Source organism: Fundulus heteroclitus, chromosome 14 (assembly GCF_011125445.2).
Source record: "Fundulus heteroclitus isolate FHET01 chromosome 14, MU-UCD_Fhet_4.1, whole genome shotgun sequence".
In the NCBI taxonomy this organism is placed as follows: domain Eukaryota; kingdom Metazoa; phylum Chordata; class Actinopteri; order Cyprinodontiformes; family Fundulidae; genus Fundulus; species Fundulus heteroclitus.
Window position 1 is genome coordinate 12,156,534 of NC_046374.1, and position 25,869 is coordinate 12,182,402.

General features: G+C 40.6%; 1 protein-coding gene across 4 annotated transcripts in view; it reads right to left on the reverse strand.

The window, feature by feature from the left end:
* The window catches only part of col4a5 (collagen, type IV, alpha 5 (Alport syndrome)), an 81,591-nt gene that overhangs the window by 21,910 nt on the left and 33,812 nt on the right, over positions 1-25,869 (reverse strand). For 2 of the 4 annotated variants that reach the window (XM_021322777.2, XM_021322778.2), the window contains exons 3-31: positions 23,874-23,963; positions 22,998-23,042; positions 21,468-21,512; positions 21,320-21,382; positions 21,174-21,227; positions 19,700-19,726; positions 18,428-18,508; positions 18,074-18,136; positions 17,944-17,979; positions 17,746-17,787; positions 17,568-17,663; positions 15,955-16,008; positions 15,778-15,834; positions 13,917-13,961; positions 13,771-13,824; positions 13,529-13,570; positions 10,393-10,480; positions 9,654-9,941; positions 6,675-6,764; positions 6,200-6,270; positions 5,003-5,194; positions 4,733-4,901; positions 4,273-4,365; positions 4,082-4,186; positions 3,843-3,937; positions 3,519-3,669; positions 3,291-3,404; positions 811-819; positions 150-317 (exon numbers count right to left, since the gene is read on the reverse strand). In XM_021322777.2, the coding sequence (XP_021178452.2) occupies positions 150-317; positions 811-819; positions 3,291-3,404; positions 3,519-3,669; positions 3,843-3,937; positions 4,082-4,186; positions 4,273-4,365; positions 4,733-4,901; positions 5,003-5,194; positions 6,200-6,270; positions 6,675-6,764; positions 9,654-9,941; positions 10,393-10,480; positions 13,529-13,570; positions 13,771-13,824; positions 13,917-13,961; positions 15,778-15,834; positions 15,955-16,008; positions 17,568-17,663; positions 17,746-17,787; positions 17,944-17,979; positions 18,074-18,136; positions 18,428-18,508; positions 19,700-19,726; positions 21,174-21,227; positions 21,320-21,382; positions 21,468-21,512; positions 22,998-23,042; positions 23,874-23,963 (2,527 nt within the window). The remainder of the gene's footprint in view (positions 1-149; positions 318-810; positions 820-3,290; positions 3,405-3,518; positions 3,670-3,842; positions 3,938-4,081; positions 4,187-4,272; positions 4,366-4,732; positions 4,902-5,002; positions 5,195-6,199; positions 6,271-6,674; positions 6,765-9,653; positions 9,942-10,392; positions 10,481-13,528; positions 13,571-13,770; positions 13,825-13,916; positions 13,962-15,777; positions 15,835-15,954; positions 16,009-17,567; positions 17,664-17,745; positions 17,788-17,943; positions 17,980-18,073; positions 18,137-18,427; positions 18,509-19,699; positions 19,727-21,173; positions 21,228-21,319; positions 21,383-21,467; positions 21,513-22,997; positions 23,043-23,873; positions 23,964-25,869) is intronic. The other 2 variants (XM_021322779.2, XM_012874964.3) reach the window with 1 other exon arrangement.

Sequence of the window (25,869 nt, forward strand, 5' to 3'; positions counted from 1 at the left end):
AGAATAGATTTGATCAGATCAAAAGATCAACAACCAAACTTACAGTTTTCATCGCAGGTCAGCTAAATGGTGCTTCACAACAAGGTATGTACAACATATACTTAAGAATACTACTACCCTAATTAAAGGCTACAGTTAATAGCTTTTACCTGGTAATCCAGGTTGGCCTTCCACCCCACCTCCTCCAGGGGGTCCTGGGAATCCTATCGGTCCAGGTGGGCCTGGAAAACCAGGATTTCCCCTGTCACCTGGTAGACCTGGGATGTCTAAACCTGGAGGACCTGGGTCTCCTTTTTCCCCATTCGATCCTGGGTATCCTGTAAAGATGATTGTTTTAATCAGTATCTGAACTCCTAACTCTTCTGTGATTTGAAAACAGGATAATTCCTTTCACCAAAAACTTTCTAAACTTTCTCTCAGAGATGAACCCTATGTAGACTTGAGCTACTGAAACAAAACCATGGAGGAGACAGTAAGGATATTCATTTAGTAAGTATTACAAAGGTCAGATTCTTCTGAAGACCCAAACATAGTGCGAATTAACTACTAAAGTTAACTACTACTATCAGTAGTGTCAGAAAAGTTCAACCTGACATCACAAAATGAAAGAATAGTCCCAAGACTGCTGGCAAAATCAGTTGTTGGCTAAAAGCTGAAAATCACCAAAAGAGTGACACTGGTTTTCCCACAGTATACGCCAGACAAAAGCTAATCAGTGGAAAGATGCAAGAATCTGCGTTTGAAACTGTCAAAGCAGTAAATATGTCACATTTCAATGCCATCAGCTGGACCAGAGGTTGCTCACAATACCTTTCTCGCCTTGGCACCAGAGCGTCGCAGGTAAGGAAGGGGCGCGTTTCAAAGTGCAGAGCAAACGAGATAAGAAGAGCAAAGTTTAATGCATCCAAATGCATTAAAATACGTGTAAAGGTGTTGGATTTCAAAAAGTCCGTATGCAGTTCCAGTCACAAGTTTATCCCCACTTATCATCAGCATTACATTTTAGTTGAAACAATGTTGTGTTGGGGTGTAATGATTCTAAAACATTCAACTTAAATCCTGTCTGTATTAAAGAACAGGATGCATGACTTTAAATTTATTGTTGATCACTAATCCACACAGGATAAAAAAATATACATACGGGCTCCAATATATACGTATAGCTACACTGATATTTGGTTAACAAGTTCCACCAGGACCATGGACTGTTTTATGCTATCATCAAAATTCTGGTGTAATTCTAGCTGCATATTATATCTATGTTCTGAGCAAAAAAATGTATAGTTCATTCAAATTTGTAGGATTCCTAGAAAGGACCCTGCTTTCAACACAATTTTACAATTGAGTTGAGGTTGGAACCATTGCAGAAATATAACAATACCCTGCTTTATCTACTCTGAAACCAGTGTGGATGTTCGTTTGGGATCACTCAACAGCTAGATAGGCTGAAACTAGGACATGATCCAACGAAACATCGATCCCAAACAACACTGGTTTTGGAACAAATAAAGCAGGCTGTTATTTTAGCTTCCGGAACGGCCGCTCCCTCAACCATACTGGAAATTCATTGACTATATTTAAAAGCCCTGTCTGTGCCAGGAAACCAAGAAATCTAAATGAGGTCTAGCAGCTCTTCCAAGAAAAATCTAATATTAAATGAACAATACGTAATAATGACACAAGAGTGGCTAAAATCGGAACAACACATACAAAATGCCTTTCACGGAGACCAGAGATGTACTCAAAGGACTCAACGGTCTGTTGTTGCACTATACTTTTACTTCCACAGACAGGTATAGGATGTTGTATTCTGTTCTATTTCTGGTCCGCTTCTCTTACTGGCTTCCATGTTTGCAGGCTGCAGCTCTTTTGCCAAGGTAAAATACCAAAAGCTGTGCTCTGTTTTGGGAACTCTAGGAACTTTCATATGATTGGCTCAGGAACCAGGAAGTAAACACGGGCAACACACTGAACCGAAGTCATTCCAGACCGTACCTCTAGGTTTAAAAACGTCACTAAGACATTGTTGATGGAGAGGACTGATTGTTTATAGGGAATGTTACTTCCATCCTGGGTGAGAAATGAGAATGATTTAGCTTGACTTACAGTTAATATCTTACCTATTGCTCCTTTAAGCCAAACACGCAAACCTTGTTGATAAGGGGAAAAATTTGCATATTTTTCTGCAGCTTGCTAGGCAACAGTTATTAAGCGAGGGGGCATGTATCTACTTTAGCCTGTGTGTAGAGTTTTAGCCTTTTCTGGATTAGAGAAAATTCACAATAAATGTATACGCCTGCACCAAATTTACTGGAATAATCTCAAATATTTTCGGTCAACACCAAAAAATGAACAATTTAAGTAAACCATTAAAATTCCAGAATTAAAATAACATTCATGCCGATGAAAAATGGATATAAACTTTAGTGATGAACTATATACAAAAAAAACTGTATTAGCACTGACTGCCTGGTAAAAGCTACATAATGACGGTGATCTAACAGAACTTTCTGTGCAGTGCTAAATTTGCTTTAAATAAAAAAAAGGGGTGTGGAAAGAGGTCAAAGGCCGTGCCGGTGCAAATGCAGGTTCTCTGACACCCCGTGGGGTTAGTTCTTGATGGGTGTGCTCCTGCGAAAGTGTGCACTAGGTGTTGTTAAGTCTTCAGGCATGAAAAGTGCACCTCTGTCATACTGAGTTTTGCAAACTGCAATTGCATAAGACTGATTTGAACCAAGGAACCAGGAAGAGGAGTGACACTCATGAAGGTTTCTTGAAAACAGGGAGGGGCAGAACGTGGAACAAAATGTGGTAAGATAAGGTACGAGGTGAAGACATGGAGACATTTTCCCAGACAAAGACATGCAGCCAACTAAACAGTGGAGTAACAACTCACAGGCTGGTATTCAAACTCTCTGAACAAGTGTACATGCTCTGCTCTCCGGCATACGCAGAACAGAGAATTGTGCTCGTAAATCGACCCAACAAACGCAAGCAGCTGTGTTCTTTTTAAGGTGCTCGTGTGGAAAATGTGTGTTTCTGCAAAGGCCGGTTAACTGCATCCAAATCCAGACACCGAATGTCAGCTCCAGAAGAGTCAGGCATGCTAAAAGAAGCTAACAAGTACGTGTGTAATCTCATAAAGCATGCAGCATTATTGGACACAATGAAAAAAAAATAACATCATTTACAGTCTGTATTTTGTTTATCTGTCATTTTCCTAAACACATTTTTAGCGAGAGAAAATAGCGAGAGAAAAATGAACCCCAATCCAGTCTTCTGGGTCTAACCTGGTGGTCCAATTGGTCCTGGAGGTCCGGGAGGGCCTACAGGACCTGGTACACCCCCTGTGGATCCTCCTGGAGGCCCACGAGCTCCGGGTATACCAGGTGTGCCGGGCTCCCCTAAACAAGGAGAAATGAGGGGGCAGCTGTTATGCTTCTAAGCTGTCATCCTAAACTCCTGTAATAACAATACAAGACACATGCAATAGTTTCTTCACACATTATTCATTATACCTTTAAGTCCTGGTGCTCCATCAAATCCAGGTCGTCCTGGTCCACCCGGGTTGCCGGGGAAACCAGAATCTCCCTTTGGTCCAGGGAAACCTTTGGTTCCTGGTAGTCCAGGTGAACCTGGAGGACCGGGAAGACCAAAGCCCGGCTCACCCTTTTACATCCACAGATAGGGAGCAAATAAGTGGTTTATTTCACTCAGTCAGGAATCAAGATATTACATTTTCGTCAAACAGATTTCATTTAGCATAGGGGGAAAAAAAACATTTCCTAAAATTGGAGATAATTTCATTGCCTAAATAATCGTTTGAGAGACACTTAACCTACCTTCTGCCCAGGAGACCCTGGCTGCCCGGGAAGTCCATCTAATCCCGGTCTCCCTGCTCCAGGTTGTCCTGGCTCACCCGGAACACCTGGGAATCCTGGCGTAGAGAAGTGTGAGTCGGAGATATCGGTAATTAGGAGCGAAGGGAGGACCGGTAGATGTAAATATTCACATGAGCAACTTTATGACAAAAGAAGTACTGTTAAAAGGTAGAGGTCGGATTAGGCAGGTAAGCTTTTACCTTTAGTTCCTGGAGGACCTGGGAGACCAATGCCTGGTAGACCGGGATCACCCTTCGGTCCAGCCAAACCTGGGAAACCGGGCTGTCCAGGCTGGCCCGGAGAGCCTGACAAGAGTCAACATTGTTATTGTTATTGCAGTTGTGACAAAAAAATTAATAAAAATGTTAACCTCAAAGCTACGACAGACTACCTGGTTGCCCGGGTTGTCCTGGATCGCCATCCTGTCCTCTGGGTCCCTGCTGGCCTTTCTCTGTCACCGTCGGACCTGGTTCGCCCTTAAGACCTAAAAATTGAGATAAAGATTTAATGATTTCCTAAAACCTTTTCCCGATCTTAAAAAGACAACTGCTTGAACATCCAATGTAGGGTTGTCCAGCTGATAGGAGTATGAGGGTTCACCACATCTGTTTCTGTCAAGAGCTACTGTACTTCAACGTCTTTAAACTACAACTTCACCTATTTACCAAATGTAAAGTTGCCACAGCGTCAGTTAGGGTTAAACGACACCAAAATATCTTTACACCTAAGCTTTTAATCTTAGTCTTAATAAATATGGGGGGGCTATTTTCTGGTGGGGTGACCAGCATGTACTTGGGTATAGACAAAACAAAGTAAAATAAGTCCAGATACGAATCAACATGTTTTCTTGCCTTTTACTCCGGGAATGCCCTGTCTTCCTGAGGTGCCCGGAACACCTTTCTCTCCTGGTGGACCAGGAGCTCCAAATCCAGGCGGACCTGGGGGACCTCTGTCTCCTGGTATGCCAGGCGAACCTGTCTCACCAGGGGGACCTCGTTCTCCTTTGACGAGTAGAGAGCCCTGTGGGCCACAGGTACGGACAAATGCTGTATGAGCTTTTGACATTTCTAAAGAAGGGTCGGATTGATGAAGAGAAGGACCGCATCTGAGAAGTCACCCACCGGAGCTCCTTTGGGACCAGGAGGTCCAGGCTGTCCGTCACGACCGGGTCGACCATCCAGACCAGGCAGACCGGGTGGTCCAGGGAAACCAGTGTCACCCTTCTCTCCTCTTACACCACTGACTGCGACGGCTTCTCCTGGGTCTCCCTTCTGTCCAGGGAAGCCTGGAGCACCTTGAGGACCAGGGTTACCCTGCAAAAGGAAGGAAAGTTCAAGCAGGTATTTGGCTGACAATGAAACATTCGGCTGTATTTGTTTACTATCAGCTTAAAGGGGCCTAAATCGGACAAGCAAGCCTCTTAGAAACTCATCTTCTAATGTATTGACTATGACTGTAAGTATGAACAGCCTGTTTAAGGCTCCATCACAGCACCTCAATCCGATTTCATTGGTGGACTTGCTGCTGTGGTCCAGATGGTAGCGAAACATAACGAAATGATGGATGGACATTCTCCATGAAGACTTTTCGATAGAATACCATGTTTCAGAAAAAAATCACAAGTCATTCAGGGCCTTAGAATGGAAAGTTGTGTTTAACCATCACACTACCAACAATATGTTTGAGGTGGAACTTTCTGGTACCTTCCAGAAAGTTCTTGGAATCATCCAGATATTTATTAGCAAATGTGAGATGGGCCCTCGTCTTTGTTTTTGGTCAGCTGTGATTTTACACCTTGGAAGCCGGTTTCTGTCTTATTGTTGAATATTTGCCCTTAACTAGAGCCACAGTGCTTTAGTTGTTGCTCGTGGTCCGTCTGTGAACTCCTGGATGGTCATCACTGCGCTCTTCAAGTCATTTTGCTAGGACGGTATCTCCTGGAAATGTTCATTATCTCCATTTGCAGATTTTGGCTCTCACTGTAAAATGGTTGGAAACTCTTGATAGATGACTTCAAGATTTTATTACTATTCTATTCTCAAACTGCTTTAGTTCGGGAAAACTTGGTTTTGAGATCCCTTAGTGTACTTGTGGATGTCAAACAGGTCCTGTTTAAGTGATTTATTGGTCCTACATGTAGGAAACCTACAGATTTTGCAGTAATAAAGTCAGGTGTGGCTAGTGAAATAAAAAAGCAGCTAAATCAATTACCTAAAAAACACATTTTTTTTAGTTTGGATAGCTTTTGTTCTCTATGTCTTTGACACCTAAATCTCAAAATCTCCATCTGCTCTTGGAGATGGATAAAAAATACTCACAGGGGGTCCAACAAGGCCTTGTGGTCCTGGAAAACCTTTGGCTCCCTTGCTACCTGGTGGGCCAGTAGGGCCTGATGAAAAACAGAACAGGAAAACATAAAAACATTTTTCAAGAACCACAAGAGATTCGATAATACTGTTTGATGCCTGGTTAATGTTCAAAACACACACAATCATAAAATTCACCCTGACCGTTAGCTTTTTACTGCAGCTAGCTAGCCACAACTGTTACATAGCTGATACACCAGCTAACTTCTTTTGACTTGAGGATAATCACAATTTTTACTCACAAATATAAATAGGTATAATTAATTTTTGAAGGTGACTCAATCAGTGGGTTCACAAAATTCAATGTCACAAACATCTGTTAGTTGCAGCAGTACAGTTTTGTACAGTTTAAGTAACTGGAAGGCAAGTAGTAACAACCAAGGATATCATGAATAAATGTAAACGTGAAATCAATTCCAAGTGTTACCTTGAAATCCTGGTGGACCTGGAGGCCCTTGGGGACCAGGAACAGAGATGCCTCCTCCAAAACAGTTCACGCACGTCTCTCCCTTCTCACCTGAAATACCGTCATTGTCATCAGTGTTTTTTATGGACCACATCATGATCATAATCCTCTTTTACATTTGATAATCCTTTGGTCCTTTTCAGGATAATTTATATCTGAATAGTGATTTGTTTTTGTTTTTTACAGTCATAAAAATATGAATTCCCCACATATTACACATTTGAACATATGTAACATATATACAGTGGTCTGCAAAAGTTTGGGCAACCTTGTTAATTTCAAAGATTTTCCTTCATAAATCATTGGTTCTTAGGATAAAAAAAATCAGTTAAATATATCATATAGGAGACAAAGACAGTGATATTTGAGAAGTGAAACAAAGTTTATTCCATTTACAGGAAGTGTGTAATAATTGTTTAAACAAAATTAGGCATGTGCATAAATTTGGGCACCACAATCAAAAAAAAACCTCAATATTTAGTAGATCTCCCTTTTGCAGAAATAACAGCTTCTAAACGCTTCCTATAGCTTCCTATGAGAGTCTGGATTCTGGTTGGAGGTATTTTGGACCATTCCTCTTTACAAAACACCTCTAATTCATTCAGGTTTGATGGTTTCCGAGCATGGACAGCTCTCTTTAAGTCACACCACAGATTTTCAATAATATTCAGGTCTGGGGACTGAGATGGCCATTCCAGAACGTTGTACTTGTTCCTCTGCATGAATGCCTTAGTAGATTTTGAGCAGTGTTTAGGGTCATTGTCCTGTTGAAAGATCCAGCCCCGGCGCAGCTTCAGCCTTGTCACTGATTCCTGGACATTGGTCTCCAGAATCTGCTGATATTTGGTGGAATCCATGCGTCCATCAACTGTAACAAGATTCCCAGTCCCTGCACTGGCCACACAGGCCCACAGCAGGATGGAACCACCACCAAATTTTACTGTAGGCAGCAGGTGTTTTTCTAGGAATGCTGTGTTGTTTTTCCTCCATGCATGACGCCCCTTGTTATGTCCAAATAACTCAATTTTAGTCTCATCAGTCCACAGCACCTTATTCCAAAAGGAAGCCGGCTTGTCCAAATGTGCTTTAGCATACCTCAAGCGGCTTTGTTTGTGATGTGGGCGGAGAAAAGGCTTCCTCCGCATCACTCTTGCGTACAGCAGCTCCTTGTGTAAAGTGCGCGCAATAGTTGTACGATGCACAATGACTCCATCTGCAGCAAGATCATGTTGTATGTCTTTGGTGCTGGCCTGTGGGTTGACTTTGACTGTTCTAACCATTCTTCGCTTCTGTTTATCCGTGATTTTCCTTGGTCTGCTACTTCGAGCCTTAACTTGAACTGTACCTGTGGTCTTCCATTTCCTGACTATGTTCCTAACTGTCGAAACAGACAACTGATATCTCTTAGACAGCTTTCGGTATCCTTCCCCTAATTCATGATGGTGAACAATCTTTGTTTTCAGTTCATGTGACAGTTCTTTTGAGACTCCCATGTCGCTACTCTTCAGAGAAGATTCACAGAGGAGGGAAACTTACAATTGCCCCCCCTTAAATACTCTCTCATAAGTGGGTTCACCTGTGTATGTAGGTCAAGGGTCACTGAGCTTCCCAATCCAATTTTGAGTTCCAATAATTGGTTCTAAAGATTTTGAAATCAGTAAAATGGCAACAGTGCCCAAATTTATGCACATGCCTAATTTTGTTCAAACAATTATTGCACACTTCCTGTAAATGGTATAAACTTTGTTTCACTTCTCAAATATCACTGTGTTTGTCTCCTATACGATATATTTAACTGATTTTTTTATCCTAAGAACCAATGATTTATGAAGGAAAATCATTGAAATTAACAAGGTTGCCCAAACTTTTGCAGACCACTGTACATACAAGTCATATAAATACACAATACAAACAGAAGAAAACATCTTTTCACAATTTTTCCTAAAATGTTATAGAAATTAAATTTCTGATGAGGAATAAATGATGAAATCTGCACATATATTCTCATTTTAAGGAGAGAGTTGACTGTCAAAATGAGAGTGAACACCATGGTAAGATCAAGAAGAGGCCCTTAGAAAGGAAATTACAGCAGCTTATGGTCTGGTAACTTGAAAAGGTCTCAATATAATAAAAAAAATCAGCTGTTTCATGTCCTGGTAAACAGTCTACAAGTGGATGAAACACACAACAACTGCATAGATGTCCTGCCATCTAAATGAGTTTATCCTGAAAGCACAATGCAAGATGCTAAAGGACGTCTCTAAAATAAAAACCTGAAGATTATCCTACAGTATGATTATCCTACAGTATAAACTAATGCTAGTGTTCCTGTTAAAGATCCTTATACCAATTTAGGACTATGGGGCTGGAAGTGTCAGGATTTGAAGATGCTGGTTTGCAGCAACACTTCCCAAGCTCACCATAACGGAATGTACTGTGAATTCAACCGCGTGTCTAAGGATGCTTGAAGAAACAAGAGACCATCTAAAAAGTAAGAAACACTTATTCCTGGGCCACGAAGCCCAGATCTTAATCTCGTTGATGAGATTTAGGGTGGCTTGAAACAGGCCGCACAGGGACGAAACCCCCAGTTCAAGGTGGGATGTGGGAGATGGCTACAAGAACTGTCCCAGTGAAGTTATCTCAAACTAAGGGGGTAACAATCGTTTTTTCCGGATAACTTTCTGCTCTGTCAAGATGCACAGTTTTGTAAGGATGTTTTTTTTTTTTTGTTGTTGTTTTTTTTTTTGATAAATCACGCTCCATTCTAGAGCTAGAGTAAAAACCTTAGGCATATATGTGAACAATTTTAATCAAATAATTGAATATTTAATCTTACACGGGGTCCTAATGTTTTCACATCACATCCACATGTTTTCACATATATCACACAAAACTCTGGTCAGAGATACATCGACGAGCATCTTTTTACTTTCTTACCTTTCCGGCCCTGTTCTCCAGGGAACCCTCTTTCACCCTGGACCCCAGGAAGCCCGGGCTCCCCAGGAAGGCAGATTTGGTTTGGACTGGTATATCCGGGGGGTCCAGGTGGCCCTTGTGGACCAGGACCCCCGGGGGCTCCTGGACGTCCTGGGGGACCCGGCAAAGAAATCGAAGGAGTGCCGGGGTCTCCCTTCTGGCCTTTGGCTCCTTGGAAACCCGGAGGCCCTGGAGGACCGCTGCCGCCTATGCCTGGAATTCCTGGTCCTCCTGGAGGCCCCGTTAAACCTGAAGCAGAAAGAAGGGCCGAGACAGTCATTAATACTGAGTAAAACACTTAATTTTGGTTGGGGAAAAAAACTGCTAAAATGGAAAAAATAAAATTGCTTTCAATTTTTTAAATTATTTTCTGAAATAACATTGTCTGAACTTCAGAAATTCTTTTGAATCTTTTGATCTGGTGTTTTCATAGTCAGATTCATAGTAAGTTTGAGGGCATTATTTTCAACATTGATCAGTCTCTTCACCAACCTCAAATAGACACTCCGTTTACAGTTTGAAGTGCGTTTCTGAAAAGCCTGAATTATAAGTTTTCCATCAAGTAAATATGGGTTACATCACTCACTTCATTCAAATATGGTGTTAAAATCTTAATCCGAAAAAAAGCCAACAATTCAAGTACAGGCAAATCTATTTACCGAGCTAGTGTTGTGCCTTTGTTTGTATGCTTTAGGCTTACCTTGGGGTCCTCTGTCTCCTTTAGGTCCAGGATTTCCAGGAAACCCAGGTTCACCTTTCGGACCAACACCACCTCCGTTCCCAAAAACCTAGTGGAACAAGAAGAGGACGATGACAACGGAGAGGCAACAAACAACAATCTATTTTAGTCTTAAATAAATAATATAACAATCTAATTATTTAATAGTTTAATGCAGTTTTCTGTGCATTTCAAGGTATTTTTAGTTTAATTTGTTATCCATTCTCTATAATAATCTTTGCTACGTGTTCTCTTACCTAAACACTAAAACCTTTTCAGAATTGCTTTTTTTTGGGATTCCTAATCCATTAGCCTTGATGGTCTTGAAAGTTTAAAACAACTATTGCCACGGTTTTCCTCTTTCGTTCTAACGCACTTTCACAACCACTACTTAAGTTAGTTCCTATCTACGTTTAAACACAATAAAACATTAACCAGCGAATTATTAAAGGCAAAAACAAAGGTAAGAAAGGATTTCAAATCCAAATTGTAATTACAAATTCTGCAGATGTGTCAACAATTTGCCAATGTCTGGAAAAGGGCAAGGCGAGATTACTTACTACGCACCATTCTTACACAATTGCAAATCAAACTGTGTTATAGGAAGAGAATAGACATTAATACCACCGAAAACTCAATTTCTCAAACAATTAAATGCAATTTTGAAATTTAAAAATCATTGTTCAGGGATTATCATGCTCTGTAAAAATAACATCTTTAATCTCACGCTCCCATCACTCCTCATTTATGGGGCAAATGGGACATTAGGGGAATTCATTGATTGAACACTGTAGTAAAAAATATTGTTTTCGGTCCTGATTTAAGGAAGCCAACAGTTTAGGTATTTTATGAAGTTCCAGAGGTGAAGGGAATAGAAACCAGATGCTACCTCCTGTTGTGTTGAAGCATTGAGTCAGTAGATGACCTATAGGGCTTTATAGACAAATAGCTGTCATGATTTAGGTTTTTGTTTGTTTTGGACTTTACCAGACTATCCAATCCGCCCAGTCTCCACAGTCACCGGTCCATTGGCCCAGATCAGCTCCACCTGCTGCCAGTAATCACCTCCAACCCTGCTCACCTGCGTCCCCGTCTACATATACCTGCTTCAGCCCACTGGACTCTTCCGATAATGTTGCCTGTATCTGCGTGCTGCACAAGTCTGCCTGTTTCACCGTGAGTTCCAGCCGCTTGCTCTGCCCGTTCTGGGGGTTCCTTGGTCTACATCGCCTGTTCTGGTCTGTCCCTGCCTTCACCACTAGTTTGGACTGTCACTCCCTGCATCTTTTGATCCCCTGCTCATCTCTGCCTGCCTGCATCACCAGCCATTAATCATCTGTCTAGTCTGGTTCTGCTTGCCTACCTCACCCACCACTACTCATCCATTTAAAAAAAACATATCTCTGTGCTTGGCTGAATATCAAGTTCACCAGCATTAATCATTACAATAGCAGCATTTAAAAATCTGTTACTTTACAAAGCTGGAGCCAGATAAGTGATTTAAGCATTGATGTCGTTGGTACAGACTGTGGAACCAATATTGTGGGCTACAGCTTTATTGAGACCATTACAATAACCCGATCTACAGAAAATAAAAGTGTGCACCATTTATTCTGTGTCCTTTATCGTGGTGATATCTTTAAGATGATAGTAAGCTCATTTAGTAACTCTGACTATAAATTACCACCAAGGTTTCGTGCTCTGTGGCCTTCAGCCTTATTTAGCTGAGCACTGATCTCTATCCTTGCATTTTTAGGCATATAAAATGGGAGGCTTGATCAATGCATTTTTCAGGGCCTGTGGAAAACATCATTACTGAAGAGAAATATATAGTACTTTTACTCCTTAAAGGGAATTTGTTATGATGTTAAGGAATAACACAAGAACTCAAACCTGTCCTGGACTAGAAACTTCTGGAACACCCTTCTGGCTTTCCACAGTGAAGTAAATTCCTGATTAACTTGGGCTTAGAAGGTGCCAACCACGAAGAAAGCCCATTCTTCACAATCAACGCCAACAAGCTTGACTGCAATGTGAAGATACCCACACAGACAAGCCAAATGTCCTCTTAAGATAAGTTTTTGTTAAATCCCTAGAAAAAAATTTAGCTGTTTAGCCACAAGTGTGAGAACAATTAGACAACTAATGCAAAACTTTCAGACATAATTATATAATTGAACTCTATTGATCTCACAATGGAGAAATTCATCTCTGCATCTTAACCCATCCCGTTGGGGAGCAGTGGGCTGAGGGTTTGTTTAGTTGGCCGTGGTATGGGCAAGTGAAGGCAATAGCGAAGTAGGGTGGCTCAAATTCCTTCATCGGCTCCTAAAATCATTAGCTAAAAAGTTCAAACCTGGTCAAAGTTGAGAGTTTCATCAAATGAATTGCTTTGATGCGTCCAAACACGCATCAAAGCAGGTTATAGAATGATAAACCAGGCAGACGTTTAGACTTCTGGAATGACCCTGACCTCAAACCTCAACGTAAATGCTTGGACTATGCTGGGTCTGTCCCAGGAATCCAAGCTGTTTAAACTGTTCTGATTTTGCCAAGAAGTATATATCCTACCACAAATATGCCAGAAGTTTAGAATCTGCCTAGGAGTATGGACCTCCATGTCCTTTAGCTCACCAACGGCAGGTTGTTCAGTGCAAGCCGGCAGAATTGACAAAGATTCCTGGATAGGTGTTGAAACGTCTTCATAAAGAACTGAGAGAAAGTCCGGTTGCCTCTGATTTAAGCCTGTTTGCTGTTGCGATGACCCAGATAACTAAGAATTTGCACAGGCGTGTCACAAGCTTGTTTATACATAATGAGCTTGGTCAGCTTAGAAAAGGAATGGGTTAAAAAAAAAAACAATGCAAGCCCAAAATTAATGGAACATTCATGACCATGATGAACGGATACAAACAAAGCAAATAACGTGGAGGAGTGATGCTAAATCTCTTCCATCTCATCTCATACGCACACATTTCAGACATTTCCTCTACCTACTCTGCTAACCATACGATGAGCAACATTCAACTTAAACAGTAGAAAATGAATATAGCAAACAAGATGGTTGTGTCCTCAGCAAATCAGAATTGTATATGTGAAATAAATGTCAGTTACATACCTCCCCTGGAGGTCCTGGAAATCCTCGGTCACCTTTTAGCCCCTGTAAACAGGTAGGGAAGTGTAGTTTAGGCAGTTTCAAACATCATCTATTGAACCATTGATCACACTTGATGAGGAATGAACAAGATACGATAAGATAGACTTTATTGATCTCACAGTGAAGAAATTCACGTGTCACATTGGCTCAATAATCAGAAGAAGGTGCCAAAAGGAGTGTAAATAAAATGTAAATAAACCTACCCTCTCGCCATCCCTGCCTGGAACACCGGGAAAGCCAGGCTCTCCTTTTCCTCCCTGACGGTGACAGAAAGTCACAGATGTAATTGACACATTTTGAGATACAATGCACTCAAGTGGGTTTTGTCGATACGTCGGTAGTAACTCACAGGGAATCCCGGACTACCCGGGTCTCCGTCTTTGCCAGGTTTGCCCTGTGAAAATAGGAAAATGGCTACATGTTTTTTTGCGTACTAAAAGCGGGACACAGAACAATGCACGACTAACATAGACTCATGATGACGTTCTGTTTTTTTTTTTCTGTTGTTCTCTAAGTAAACATTGTATGTGTGCAGTCTAAATAATACTGTAGGCATGACTAGCAATCGCGAGCAGTGCAATAACTAGTCCAGACTTTGATGCCGGAGCTCACTTTGAGAAATGTTCCTGCTTGGATACAGAAGACAAGGACAAAGGTCGCTGACTGTTCAAGAAAATTCAGTGAGGAGGTTTAATTGGCACTCACTAGCTACATAATATGAAAGTATACCCGTTCAGCTGATGTCAACATGAATGATGAATCACATGGCAACAACACAACAAATTTAGCCATCTAGATGTGTCGAAAAAAAATGGTTGAGCAACAGAAAGCGGATGAAAGGAGATGGAACTGACTGAGCGTGCCATAGTTGTTGATGCCTGATGTGCTGGTCTGAGTATTTTAGAAACGGCTGATCCGCTGAGATTTTCAAACGGAGAAAACATCCAGCGTGGATGAAAATGCCTCGTCAATGGCGGACGTCGGAGGAGAACTGGCGGAGTGCTTCAGTGAGATACTCAAGTTGACCAAACCGCCATTTGTTACAACCAAAGTGTGCAGAATACCATCTCTGAGCGCACAACACGTCCAACCTTGAAGCGGATGGCCTGCAGTAGCAGGAGACTACACCGTGTCCCATTCCTTTCAGTTAAGTACAGGGAAACGAAGCTGCAATTTACTCAGGCTCCACAAAAGTAGATTTTAACAGACTCGAAAAAGTGTTGACTTGTCAGATGGGTCATCAGATGCTAAGTGTAGAGTATGGCCTAAACAACATGAAAGCTTAAGATCGACCCTTCCTTGCATCAAAAGTTTATGCTGGTGGTTGTGTATTGGTATAGGAGTAAAATGGTATGTGAAATATTATCTTTAGCACATTTTGGGTCCCCTAGTGCCAGTTAAGCATTGTCAAAGTCTACCTAGACGTCATTAATGACCATGCTCATCCCATGGTGGCCACACTGTATCCGTTTTTGGATGGCCACTTACACCAGGTCACAGAACTCAAATAAGCTCCGGTAATCTCTGGTTTCTTCAACATGACAATAGCTCTATTGCACTCCAGTGGCCTCCACGGTATGGGAGATTCGCATTGTGAATGCGCAGCCAACAAATCACCAGGTACTGTGTAATGCTACCGCGTCAATATGGCCAAACATCTCTGGGGAATGTTTACGACACATTGTTGAACCTGTGACGAAAGGTCCAACCCAGAACCAGCAAGGTGTTGCTATAGTCTGGCCTCTCTGCCGTCTTCGTCCTGCCCCTCCCCCCATGCTTTGTTAATTCAGCTCCAGGCACCGTACCTACGAGCCTGCTTCTCTGCGGCTCAGCAATCACATTCGTTCCACACGCCTGTTTCCCCGGACTTCTGAAGCTTTCCACAGGCAGCCAGACAGATTATTGAAAGCCTTTGGTTAGTAGGTGACCGGTGTTCTCCATGCCTGTTTACCACACTTCCATCGCGACCACATCCCTGGATTTTGCCTCCCCCTAGCCCTTGTCGGACACCTACCAAAGCTTCTGTTTTCTGGACCTTGACCTCGACTTCTACTGCTACCCACGAGCCTTACCAAGCCTCTGGATCAGTCTGCCCTGCGTCTGACCATCTACGCATGGCCCAAGCCTGTCTCCTGGACTAAGACCAAGCCGAACCATCTAGCAGTGAGGGTTGCAATCAATTTGATGAGCACTTCATTATTGATACTCACCCGTTTGCCTGCTTCTCCTGGTTCTCCTTTCTCTCCCTTCGGTCCACCAGAGGGACCCTAGGATTACAGCGACAGACATACAAAATCAGTGGGTTGAAAAGAGCTTTATCTTGCCTGGTCATTACGGGGTTTCTTCATGCAAATGAAATTAGAGGTGACATGGCAACATATACTCACGGGAGGACCCGGATTGCCAGGGTCTCCTGGTGGGCCTGGAGGGCCGGGGTCACCCTTTAGAGATAACATGAGAAAACAAAGCCACGCTTAAAGTTTGTCAATTTTAAAACTACTTCAAAGACGATAAAGATAACTTTTAATGTTTCTATTTTAATCATTCTGTGTAAATCAGCCCTTTAGATCATGTCCAATAAATGCCTCGCTTATTTTATGTAAAGCAATTTGGTTACAGCATAAATAAATAAGTTTGGGATTTCTTCTATCCTCATGTCATGACAGTAAAAGCTTAAGTCTGAAGCAGGGTGAAGAGATTAATGTGCTCTACTGGCAGTCTTCAAATAGCTGACATGGATAATAAAACACAAAAATAACCACCATAATCAGTTTTTTTTTATCTTTTTATCCTGCCTTTTTTTGTAGGTTTTGTTCATTTAGACAAAATGCTTAAATGTAAGTATATTTACCTATTTGTATAATTTCTTGCTCTTCTGTTATTAACATTTACATTTCTTACTTAATTTGGTTGTGCATTCAAACTAAATAGAACAAAACTAAGATGGGACACCATTTAGATTTATCGCTTGACTGCAATTTTTTTTTAATTTCTTGTTCTGTTCTGAACAGTGGAAACTTTGTCTAATTTGATAAAATATCACCACACACCTGTACTGCCTTCTGATTGTACATGTCTGATCATTGTTTGTATGCAGGAAAGGAGGCAGTATAAAATCAAGTTTAGCAAAACCAGGATCAGATCTTCATTTGGCCGTGACTGGGAACACAATCAAGACTTTGGTTCCAGCGCTCACAATGTACAGCAATTTGGTATACAATGCAAAAACGTTAGGCTTTTTTTTGTGTTGTCTTTTATGTAGAAAAAAGAAAACAGGGAGATCGCAAATACACTTATTTTGTTTCACAGCAGTGTAGCTGACTAATCGGTCTGGAAGGTGTATTGTGTTTATGAGATTGATAGTCTGGGGGGGAAATTGTCTCTGTGGTGGCTTGTTTTTTTATAAATAGCGCTCTGCAGCCCCGACTTGAGGATAAAAGTCTCAACAACTTGTGTGAAAGATGTATGGGGTCTGCAGATGTGTTGGCAGCCTTTTCCTGACCCTACCCATGTCCTGGTTGGAGGGAAGGTCAGACCAGACTATCTTCTCTGCAGACTAAATTGTGATAGGTGAATACTAGACAGTCCTAGGAAGATGCTCCACAGCCTCCTCTGTTGGCGTTAGGATGCTTCATCACCAGTTCTTCAAACAATTTAATAACCGCAGACGTCATGGTCAGGGTGACAGGTCTGAAGTCATTTAACCCTGGGGTTCTTGGGGACTGGGGCGATGATGGAGCGTTTGAAACAAGAGGAAACCTCAGCTCCGTTGACTTGTTGAAGATCTGAGTGAGTTGTTCAGCACAGGCTCTCATGCATCAGGTCCTGGGGCTTTTCTGGACTTCTGACACTGAAAGACCTTGTTTACATCTTCCTCAGTGATTTTTAGTGCCGGTAGGGGGTCGTAGGAGAGAGGTGGAGGGGGGTCGTAGGGTTGTTGGCGGAGGGCGCGGGACGGCCTTTTGTGTGGGAGTGAGTTGTTAACAGCTGTTTACGCTACCTTGTCGCCTCTCTGAATCTCCGTTGGTGGTGGTCTGCTCTGTTCCCCCTGTCCTGATCCTGGAGGACCGGGAGGTCCTGGCAAGCCCGGATCACCCTGTGTGAGAAAAAAGCAGTTACCCTAGTAGTAACTGGGATCAGAAGACAAGTCAAAAGGTGACTTTGGACTTCAAATCTACCTTTTCTCCTTTAGGTCCTTCAAAGTTCAAACCCATGTTTCCCTGTTGAGGAAATTTGAAAAGAGTTTAAACCTGATCAATGAATGAAGAAAAGTCCGCACATCAGGTTAAAGTATGAAACCTAATGCTTGATCGTCTTTTCCTGGTTTACTCATATTCTTACAAAGATTGGTGAGTAAAAAAAGTGACTGATTTCACCTTAGGTCCAGGAGGACCTGGAGGTCCTGGATTACCCTGGAAGACCACAGGAAACATTTCAAGTTTAGTTCAGAAACTTCAGTCCAGCGCTCTTAATGTGAGGTACCGTGTATGAGTAAGCATCTTTTACCGGGAATCCTCTGGGTCCTGGAGGGCCACTTGGGCCTTGAAAACCCGGAGGTCCAGTAAAGCCCTGTGAAAAAAAATTAGACAACAAAAATTTACAGACATCAACATCTAAACCAGGGAAATTAGGCAAAAGTTTGAAGTATAAGCAAAATTTAAATATTTTCTAAACATTTGATAACTAAACACAAAATAAAAAGTGTGTGACTTGTATGTTTCGGAACAGTCTGAACTTCTATGTAAGAGTTAGCCAAAAAGAAATCTTGCTTTTCTACCTTTTAAATGATTTGCTTCGAAATCAGTGGTTTCTTAGCGTGACGGTAAAATACATCATATAAAAGATAAATGCTTTCCTCACCGGAGCTCCCGGTAAGCCGGGTAATCCGATTGCTCCTTTGTCCCCAAAAAAGTTAGTGGACGTCACATCACCAGGGTCTCCCTGTGAAGGAGGAATAAAATTCAGACACCGACCGACATTCACCATTAAACAATGTAAACACCGGAGATACAATTTGCCAGAAAATCAGCAATTTCTAGAATATGTGCCGAACAAACAGTATAATATCAACACTAGTGGGATACTTGTCTTTACACACACATATATGAATGTGAGTGCTGTGCCTTTGTAGATATAACAGCTTCATCTCCTCTGGGAGGGCTTTCCAAAAGGACTATGTTTATGTTAATTCCTGGTCACTTGTGCATTCGTCAGGTCAGACAGCGACGTTGAACAAGAAGGCCTGGCTCACAGTCTCAACTCTATCAAGAAGAAGTCAGGACTGTGCAGACCTGCTAAGCTCTTCCATACCAAAGCGGATCATCAATGTCTTTGTGAACCTTGCTTTGTGCAGTCATGCTTAAACAGGAAGGGGTCATCCCCGAACTGTTCCCGCAAAGTTGTAGGCATGAAATTCTCCTTAATGTTGTGGTATGCTGAATCATTGAGTTCCTTTTATTGAACATTAAGGGTAGAGCCCATCTACAGATAAACAACCCCCCCCCCCCCCCCCCAAGACCAATCGTGATTTAACAACATCACAAATTAACTTAAAAAAGCAGGTTTGACTAGGTGGCATTTACAATTGTACAGTAAATCATAAGCACTTCAAAAAAGCCTTAAATGAAAAAAACAAACAAATCTTCTAGATGTTTTCATGCTAATGCTAACTGCTAAGAACTAGAAACTACTACACATTTACATCTAGTGATACTGCTTTTGCTTTTCTGCTCGTAAGTCTCAAAATTCAACTTCCTTTAAAACAAAATGTGTCTCCATTATAACTTGATCTACGTTAACAGTTAGGAAATGAACATTTCATTAGACAAAATTATTTACATCAGATTTTTTTTCACTCTGCGTTTGTGTTACATTTCTCTGTCTGACTATACTTGCAGTCTGCAGCCTGGATGGAAGGATTACAGGGAAATCACAAAATGATCTTACTAAAGAGGATAACGTTGAAAAAAGAAGATCCCAAGAAAACAAACGGCCAAGCCTAAAAGGTCAAGAGAAAATCTTGGATCTTGGGATCCAGACCTATGCACTTGTCAAATAATGCATGATATATTAGGTAACTTCTAATTGGACAATAAAGATGCTAAATAAACAATGGGGTTGTATTACACCTACCTTTGGTCCTGGGAGACCGGGTGGACCCTATAAAGGAGTAGACAGATGAGAATCAATGCTTTTGATTTGAAGAATCCTGATTGACTAAAAGAGCCAGAAAGTGTCAAAGGGTGTGTTTCCACACTGCTATTACCCTGAACCTTCATACCCTGGAATTTAATTACCCTGAACCCTTGGTCTTTGCTGGGCTGTTTACAGTGTGTTCACTCCAAACGCACACTCATCTACTTGCTTTTGTGTCACAGGAGAGGTGAATAAAAGCTTCGATCAGGAATACAACCCGCTGTTCTACAGCCATAACACACACAATGGCACAAACTGTGCCAAAATCACAGTTCTGCTTCAACTGACTCTCACCAAAATTGCTGCATTTATAGTCATGATGCTGTTCTATTAGATATGATGCTTTTCCTGGGTTTTCAAAAGGGTTGTCGTAGTGTTTTGTAAAGTTTATTTTGAAAATTTTGAAAAATTCGATTGTTCCTTTGTCCAATCGCCAATAAATCAAGTATATTAATAGTTACAACATGGGTTCCACTGGAAAAATATTCTTTGATGGCTTCCAGTTAAACAGGTAACAAAACTTAGCGTTTAAACCCTCATAACACTGTAGCTGTATTCGATCTATATCAGATACGTCATCTCAGGTAGAAATTCCTCCTAAAATCCTTAGATCTTAAAGGGGGTTAAAAGCAAAAACCTGTGATTAAAAGTCTATTCAGTTTAAGGTAAACACAAAATATGAGCTGTTGAAAACTTTAAACTCAGAAAAGTGAGACATAGCGCTGAGAATAGCCAATCATTCCACGAGGCTTCACATCAAAGCTTTAGTGTAATCTGGAGAATCCTGCCTCCCTACCAAGGTTGCTGTCTAGGGTAAAAACTACCTGGTTAATCTGATTTCACTCTGATAGCTGCAAGGACAGAAGACTACTCAGGGTTCGGGTTGCTGATGTAATAAAGTGCATTGAGTGGCAGCCATAATAAGGCAAGGCAAGTTTATCTGTAGCACATTTCAATAACAAGATAATTAATAAACAAAACAGAAGAAAAGAAAAGAAACATACAGAGGAATACAATGTATTAGAATAGTAGCGGTAGATCAAGATAGGTTGCACTATACAATGTAATCTAATGACGTTTCAGTGAACTGCAACTGTTTGAATTGAATATTAACATTTAAAGACAACTCTTAAATAGGTTTTTAATCTCGATTTAAAGGAACTCAGGGTTTCAGCACTTCTATAGTACTCTGAGAGTTTGTTCCAGATAAGTGGAGCGTAACAACTAAATGCTGCTTCTCCAAGTTTGGTTATGGGTAAATAAGAGATTCTCTGGATACTGACGGAAGCAGTGACTCCTCCTTTTTATTCTTGGTCAATATTTGACACACAAGAACATCCTTGTTGAAAGGTAAGGAGTTAGCTTTTTAACCTTTTTTTAACAAAAGCTAGATGAGTCATCAAAGGCTCACCGGAAGTCCCTGACGTCCAGGTATTCCTGAAGATCCTGGAAAACCAGGTTCACCCTAAAGGGAAAAAATAAAACACAATGAAGTAAGCATTGCACAATACATAAAAAAACAGCTTATTATGCTTTAAATGGCTTTGACTTGGTTACCTTTGTCCCATTACAACCCGGCACGCCTCTTGGGCCAGGGGCACCCTCCTGACCTGGCAGACCCTGACAGAAAATACACAGTTGAGGGACATATGTGGGCTAGATTCTGCAGAACATGGGGTTTTAGATCATTCTTTTTTTTTCTTACTGGAAGTCCTGGCGTTCCTGGAAATCCAGGCAATCCAGGTGGCCCCTATTGAGAAACAAAAAGAAATGCAATTTAAAGATTCTGTATTAAAAATACCAAAACATCAAAATAGTTCTGGGCACATATTCACAGAGTCCTAAGACTAAAAGTAGCTTTTAGTGACGTCGTTTTTGGAAAAATCTTAGAATTTCCTGCATTCTACAAAATATTACAAGTAGTGAGGAGTGTCTTAAGCAGGGAAGATGGAGGAAACAGAGAGAGCTGATTGGCTGATCCACCACCTAAACAGTGGAGGAAATGAGGGCATAAACTTCTCTACCAATCATAGACTTAATATGTAGATAAGATACACTTTATTATCCCCTTAGTGGAAATGATTTAGTTTCAGCAGGCCGACGGGTTAAAGGTGCAGCTCTAGTATCGTAATTATTTTGAGGATAAATAATCATTAGAAAAATACTGAATAATCATGAATAGAAATTGGAAAACTGTACAAAGACTATAATAAAGAGGAATATTTATAGTATTTACAGAAAATGCTCTCAATAATCAACATTTCAGAAGAATTGGAAATAGTTGCATAAAAATATATACATACATACACACTCGAGACAAGACAAAGGATGTAAGAAAGTATGTTCTGTATTAAACATGATGATGCCAGTAGCCTAAATGGTCATCTAGACATCTGCTTGTGTGAAAAAGTTGCATTGATCTGTGCTTCAAAGTCCACCTTTCTCCCAAAGCTGTGCAGACAGAGGCGCTGCTTCTCTGTCCAGTTCGTTTTTTTCGCTGTTTTATTCTACATTTTACGTCAGTCATTTTGGAAAAAACAACCGCTTTATACAGGCAGGCGATTATAGTAAAAAGCTGACAGGTGAGTGCACGTTAATATCAAATAGATGAAGTAGTAAAAGGACCAGTATGGAGAGTGAACAAAACAAGCACAAAATAAGGCAGAGGATGTAAATGAGGTGCATTCAAACATTTTGATGCTGTGTGACAATCGATTCATTTTGCTAAATTTCATCATCAAGTCACACATTTCTTAATCTAGTCTAATCTCCTTTGATCACTAGCAGCGCATTGGTGTTTTTTTTTTTCTTGTACTGTCAACTGATCACAGCTGAATGACTTTCAAGCTAAGACTCCGAGGTAAGATTTTTTATGCTAAGATAGGAGCTCTGTGAGACGACTGAGAATCTTAGTGAACAGGGGCACCAGTTAGCCAACACTGTTTTAATAAGACAGAAATGAGGACATCTTGTGTCCATAATAGGGTATTACAACTGGAGATCAATGGACGAAGAAATTCCTCCCAAAGAATCAAGCAAGATACAAGAAATAAATAAATAAACAGAACTATATTCTATGCTTTTTACATGTGTTTAAGTCAAATAAAGGAAAATCAAGGAAATAACAGAAACATGATTCTTGCTTTTGTGTAATAAAAGATGTAGACACGCAACACTAAATTATTAGAGTATGTTTTAAGGTACATATTTTCATTTTAAATAGAGTTAAACATACCCTTATTCCTTTTGGACCAGTAGGGCCTTGAGGTCCATCACTTCCCTAAAAGACAGAGCAGAAAAAAATAAAATTAAAATAAATCAACAAACCATTTTTCCTCTTTAAACTGCTATTGGGACAAAATATCAAAAAGAATGGGAATTACAATATCCAGAGCAACATTGGGGATTGATTTAAATGGGGCACAAACACACAGTAAAAAAAAAAAAAAAAAAAAAAAAAAAAAAATATATATATATATATATATATATATATATATATATATATATATATATATATATATATATATTGATCTTTAAAAAAATTCAACTGCTGGCAGAATAGTCAAGGACTTGGACACTTGCCTTGAGAAATAATAAAAACTCTGACCTAAGGTTACATTTAGGTCAGGCAATTTACAAGCTTTCCACTTATTTCTTAACATTAGGTACTAAGAATTATTCTGAAAACTATTTCAGAGGAATGATTGTTTTATTTCTTTTTTCAAACTTAAGAATATCAGTAGGATGAGTACAGGATGACATTCAGATTTATCTAATCCTACCATCCTATATACAATCCTATATTTAGAGATTGAATTAAATTTGTCAGCATCCTTTAACTTACATAAGTAGCCAGATTCAAATCTACACAAACATAAAATAAGACACACGGAGTCAAAGAGGTGAATTCTTTCCCATTCTGACCAAATTCTGACCATACTTCCATTAGTTAACATGAATCGTTGGGCCCAGCGAGATGATGACACACTCTTCAGTCTTACAGATCATGCAAACCCTTTGTGGGGTCCGGTGCTAAAACTCCCTGACAAAATATCTTAAGTCGGCTGCCCTACCTGTCTTTCCTACCAGCTGACCATGCACCCAAACTCACCTTCTCTCCTCTCGCTCCGATTGGTCCCTCCGGTCCGGGAAACCCTGGGACTCCTGGCTGTCCGGTTAGACCTGGGAAACCCCTCTCCCCCTAGAAGCCACCACACAGACACAGTCAGTACAAAAGTTTAACAACTAAATATCTTGATTCTATTTGTGTTGGAGGGGGGCTTAAAGAGGAGAGCTCCCAGTCTTTCTACTGGTTATCTCAGGGTATTAGTCTGAGGGACTGGGCTGAGCAATTCTTGATTTATTTACATGTTGCTAAAAGTTTTTATAAACCTGATCTGAGAAAAGATCCACATGTTTCAGAATAAATCGACATGCAGATTCCATTCTTATATGATCACATTTCTTTCTTAAAGCACATTCCCTTTTAATGTAAGAAACTGGTCCTTTAATGTTACAGAGTCAGGGTACCACAAAGTTTTCTTTGTGCCAGTTAACATATAAGTAACATTAATCTATATATTCTTTTGTCTTTTTTTTGAAAGTCTTTGAGTTTTTTCCTAAACTTTGGCCACTTTTTCACCAGCAATGCACATATTAATTAGCTATTAAAGAGGCTTACTGCATAGAAGCTCAAAAATCCCATTTTTTTTTCTGCTTAGTGAACCTAAACTTCTCTCTATAGTGGCTGCTACATAGAGAAGAAACTCAAGGCTTATTTTTCAATTGTCAGGCAGATGTTTGAAAATGCAGTAAGAAAAAGCTCTAAAGGTGTAAGAAGCTTTTTTGAAAAGACTTTCCATGGAGTATGTTAACGCCACAACAGAAAAGTTCTGGTCATTTCGCTACATCTGCAGTTTTGGTCCATCTGCTACAGGACGCTAGGTTGAAGCCCACTGAGGGCACATCTCATCAGACTGGTGAAAGAGTAAAATAACCCAAAGCCAACTTGTTACCAAACAGTTTCCAGGGAATACACACAGGAACTGCTGTTAGCAGGAAGCTCAGAATGTCAAAGCAGGAAGCTCAGAATGTCAACTCCATAATCATAATGATGTTTTTGCTTTAAACCAGTAAAACCATGTCCCACAGCCACTGCTCTCTCACACAAAAACAGTGGGATGTCGCTTTTTCTCCTGGTGCAAATAATTCATGACCGCTCACAGTAGAAAGGCTTCACCCAAAAATATTTTAAGCAATGTTAAAAAAATTTTTTTTTAAACTTTTAAAGAGAAATCAAAATTGGCTAAAGCTGATATAGGCACAGCATAAATGTCTGGTCTGTCATTGTTGGTGTATTTTCACCCATTTTCAGGCCGGTCCTTGTAGCTAACCCATGACAGAAAATGAAGCAGTATGTCCTTGAAGAATTTAAAAGGGAAAGGTAGGGAAAAGAGTAGCCCAAAAATAGCAATTGTCACACTAAAATATTAGAATTGTAATTTTATTTAAAATTTTTTTGCTACTAACTGTTGGTAATAAAGCGTCTACTGAGCCAATTCAAAGTAGTTATGTGTCTAAATTGTCAGTTATCTATTTACACAACCTTGCTTTTTCTCTGGAGTCAAGACACCTTAGAATGTCCTAAGGAATCACAGGGATGGAGGTAAATGGCTAATAGGCTTGTATGGAAAGAATTTGCAGCTTAAAAAACCAACACAAAATATTCTCTAGTAAGCCTTAAAAACTATTGAATGAGGGATAACTCAGGACTTTGTAAAAATGAAGCTGAAGGCGCAAGTTCAATTGAAGAAACTCATCGCCTGCCTCCATTCAATCAGAGTCCGATACGCCTCTGATGTGAGCCAATCAGCTGAACGAACCGCACCTCCATGAAGCCAATCAGCATCCCACGCTCATCTCAAAGCAACTTCAAATCCACGTCTCAGCCTGCCTAACCAGCAAGCGCAAACGGATGCATGTTGGATTTCGAATGCAGATTGTCCGATTCAACCCACCCCCAACCCCTTCTCCACCATCTAGCCGAGTTCATCTAGACTTCCAAGACGGTTCCTCCATCCTTCAACCCATCAGAGTGTTTTCTCCCT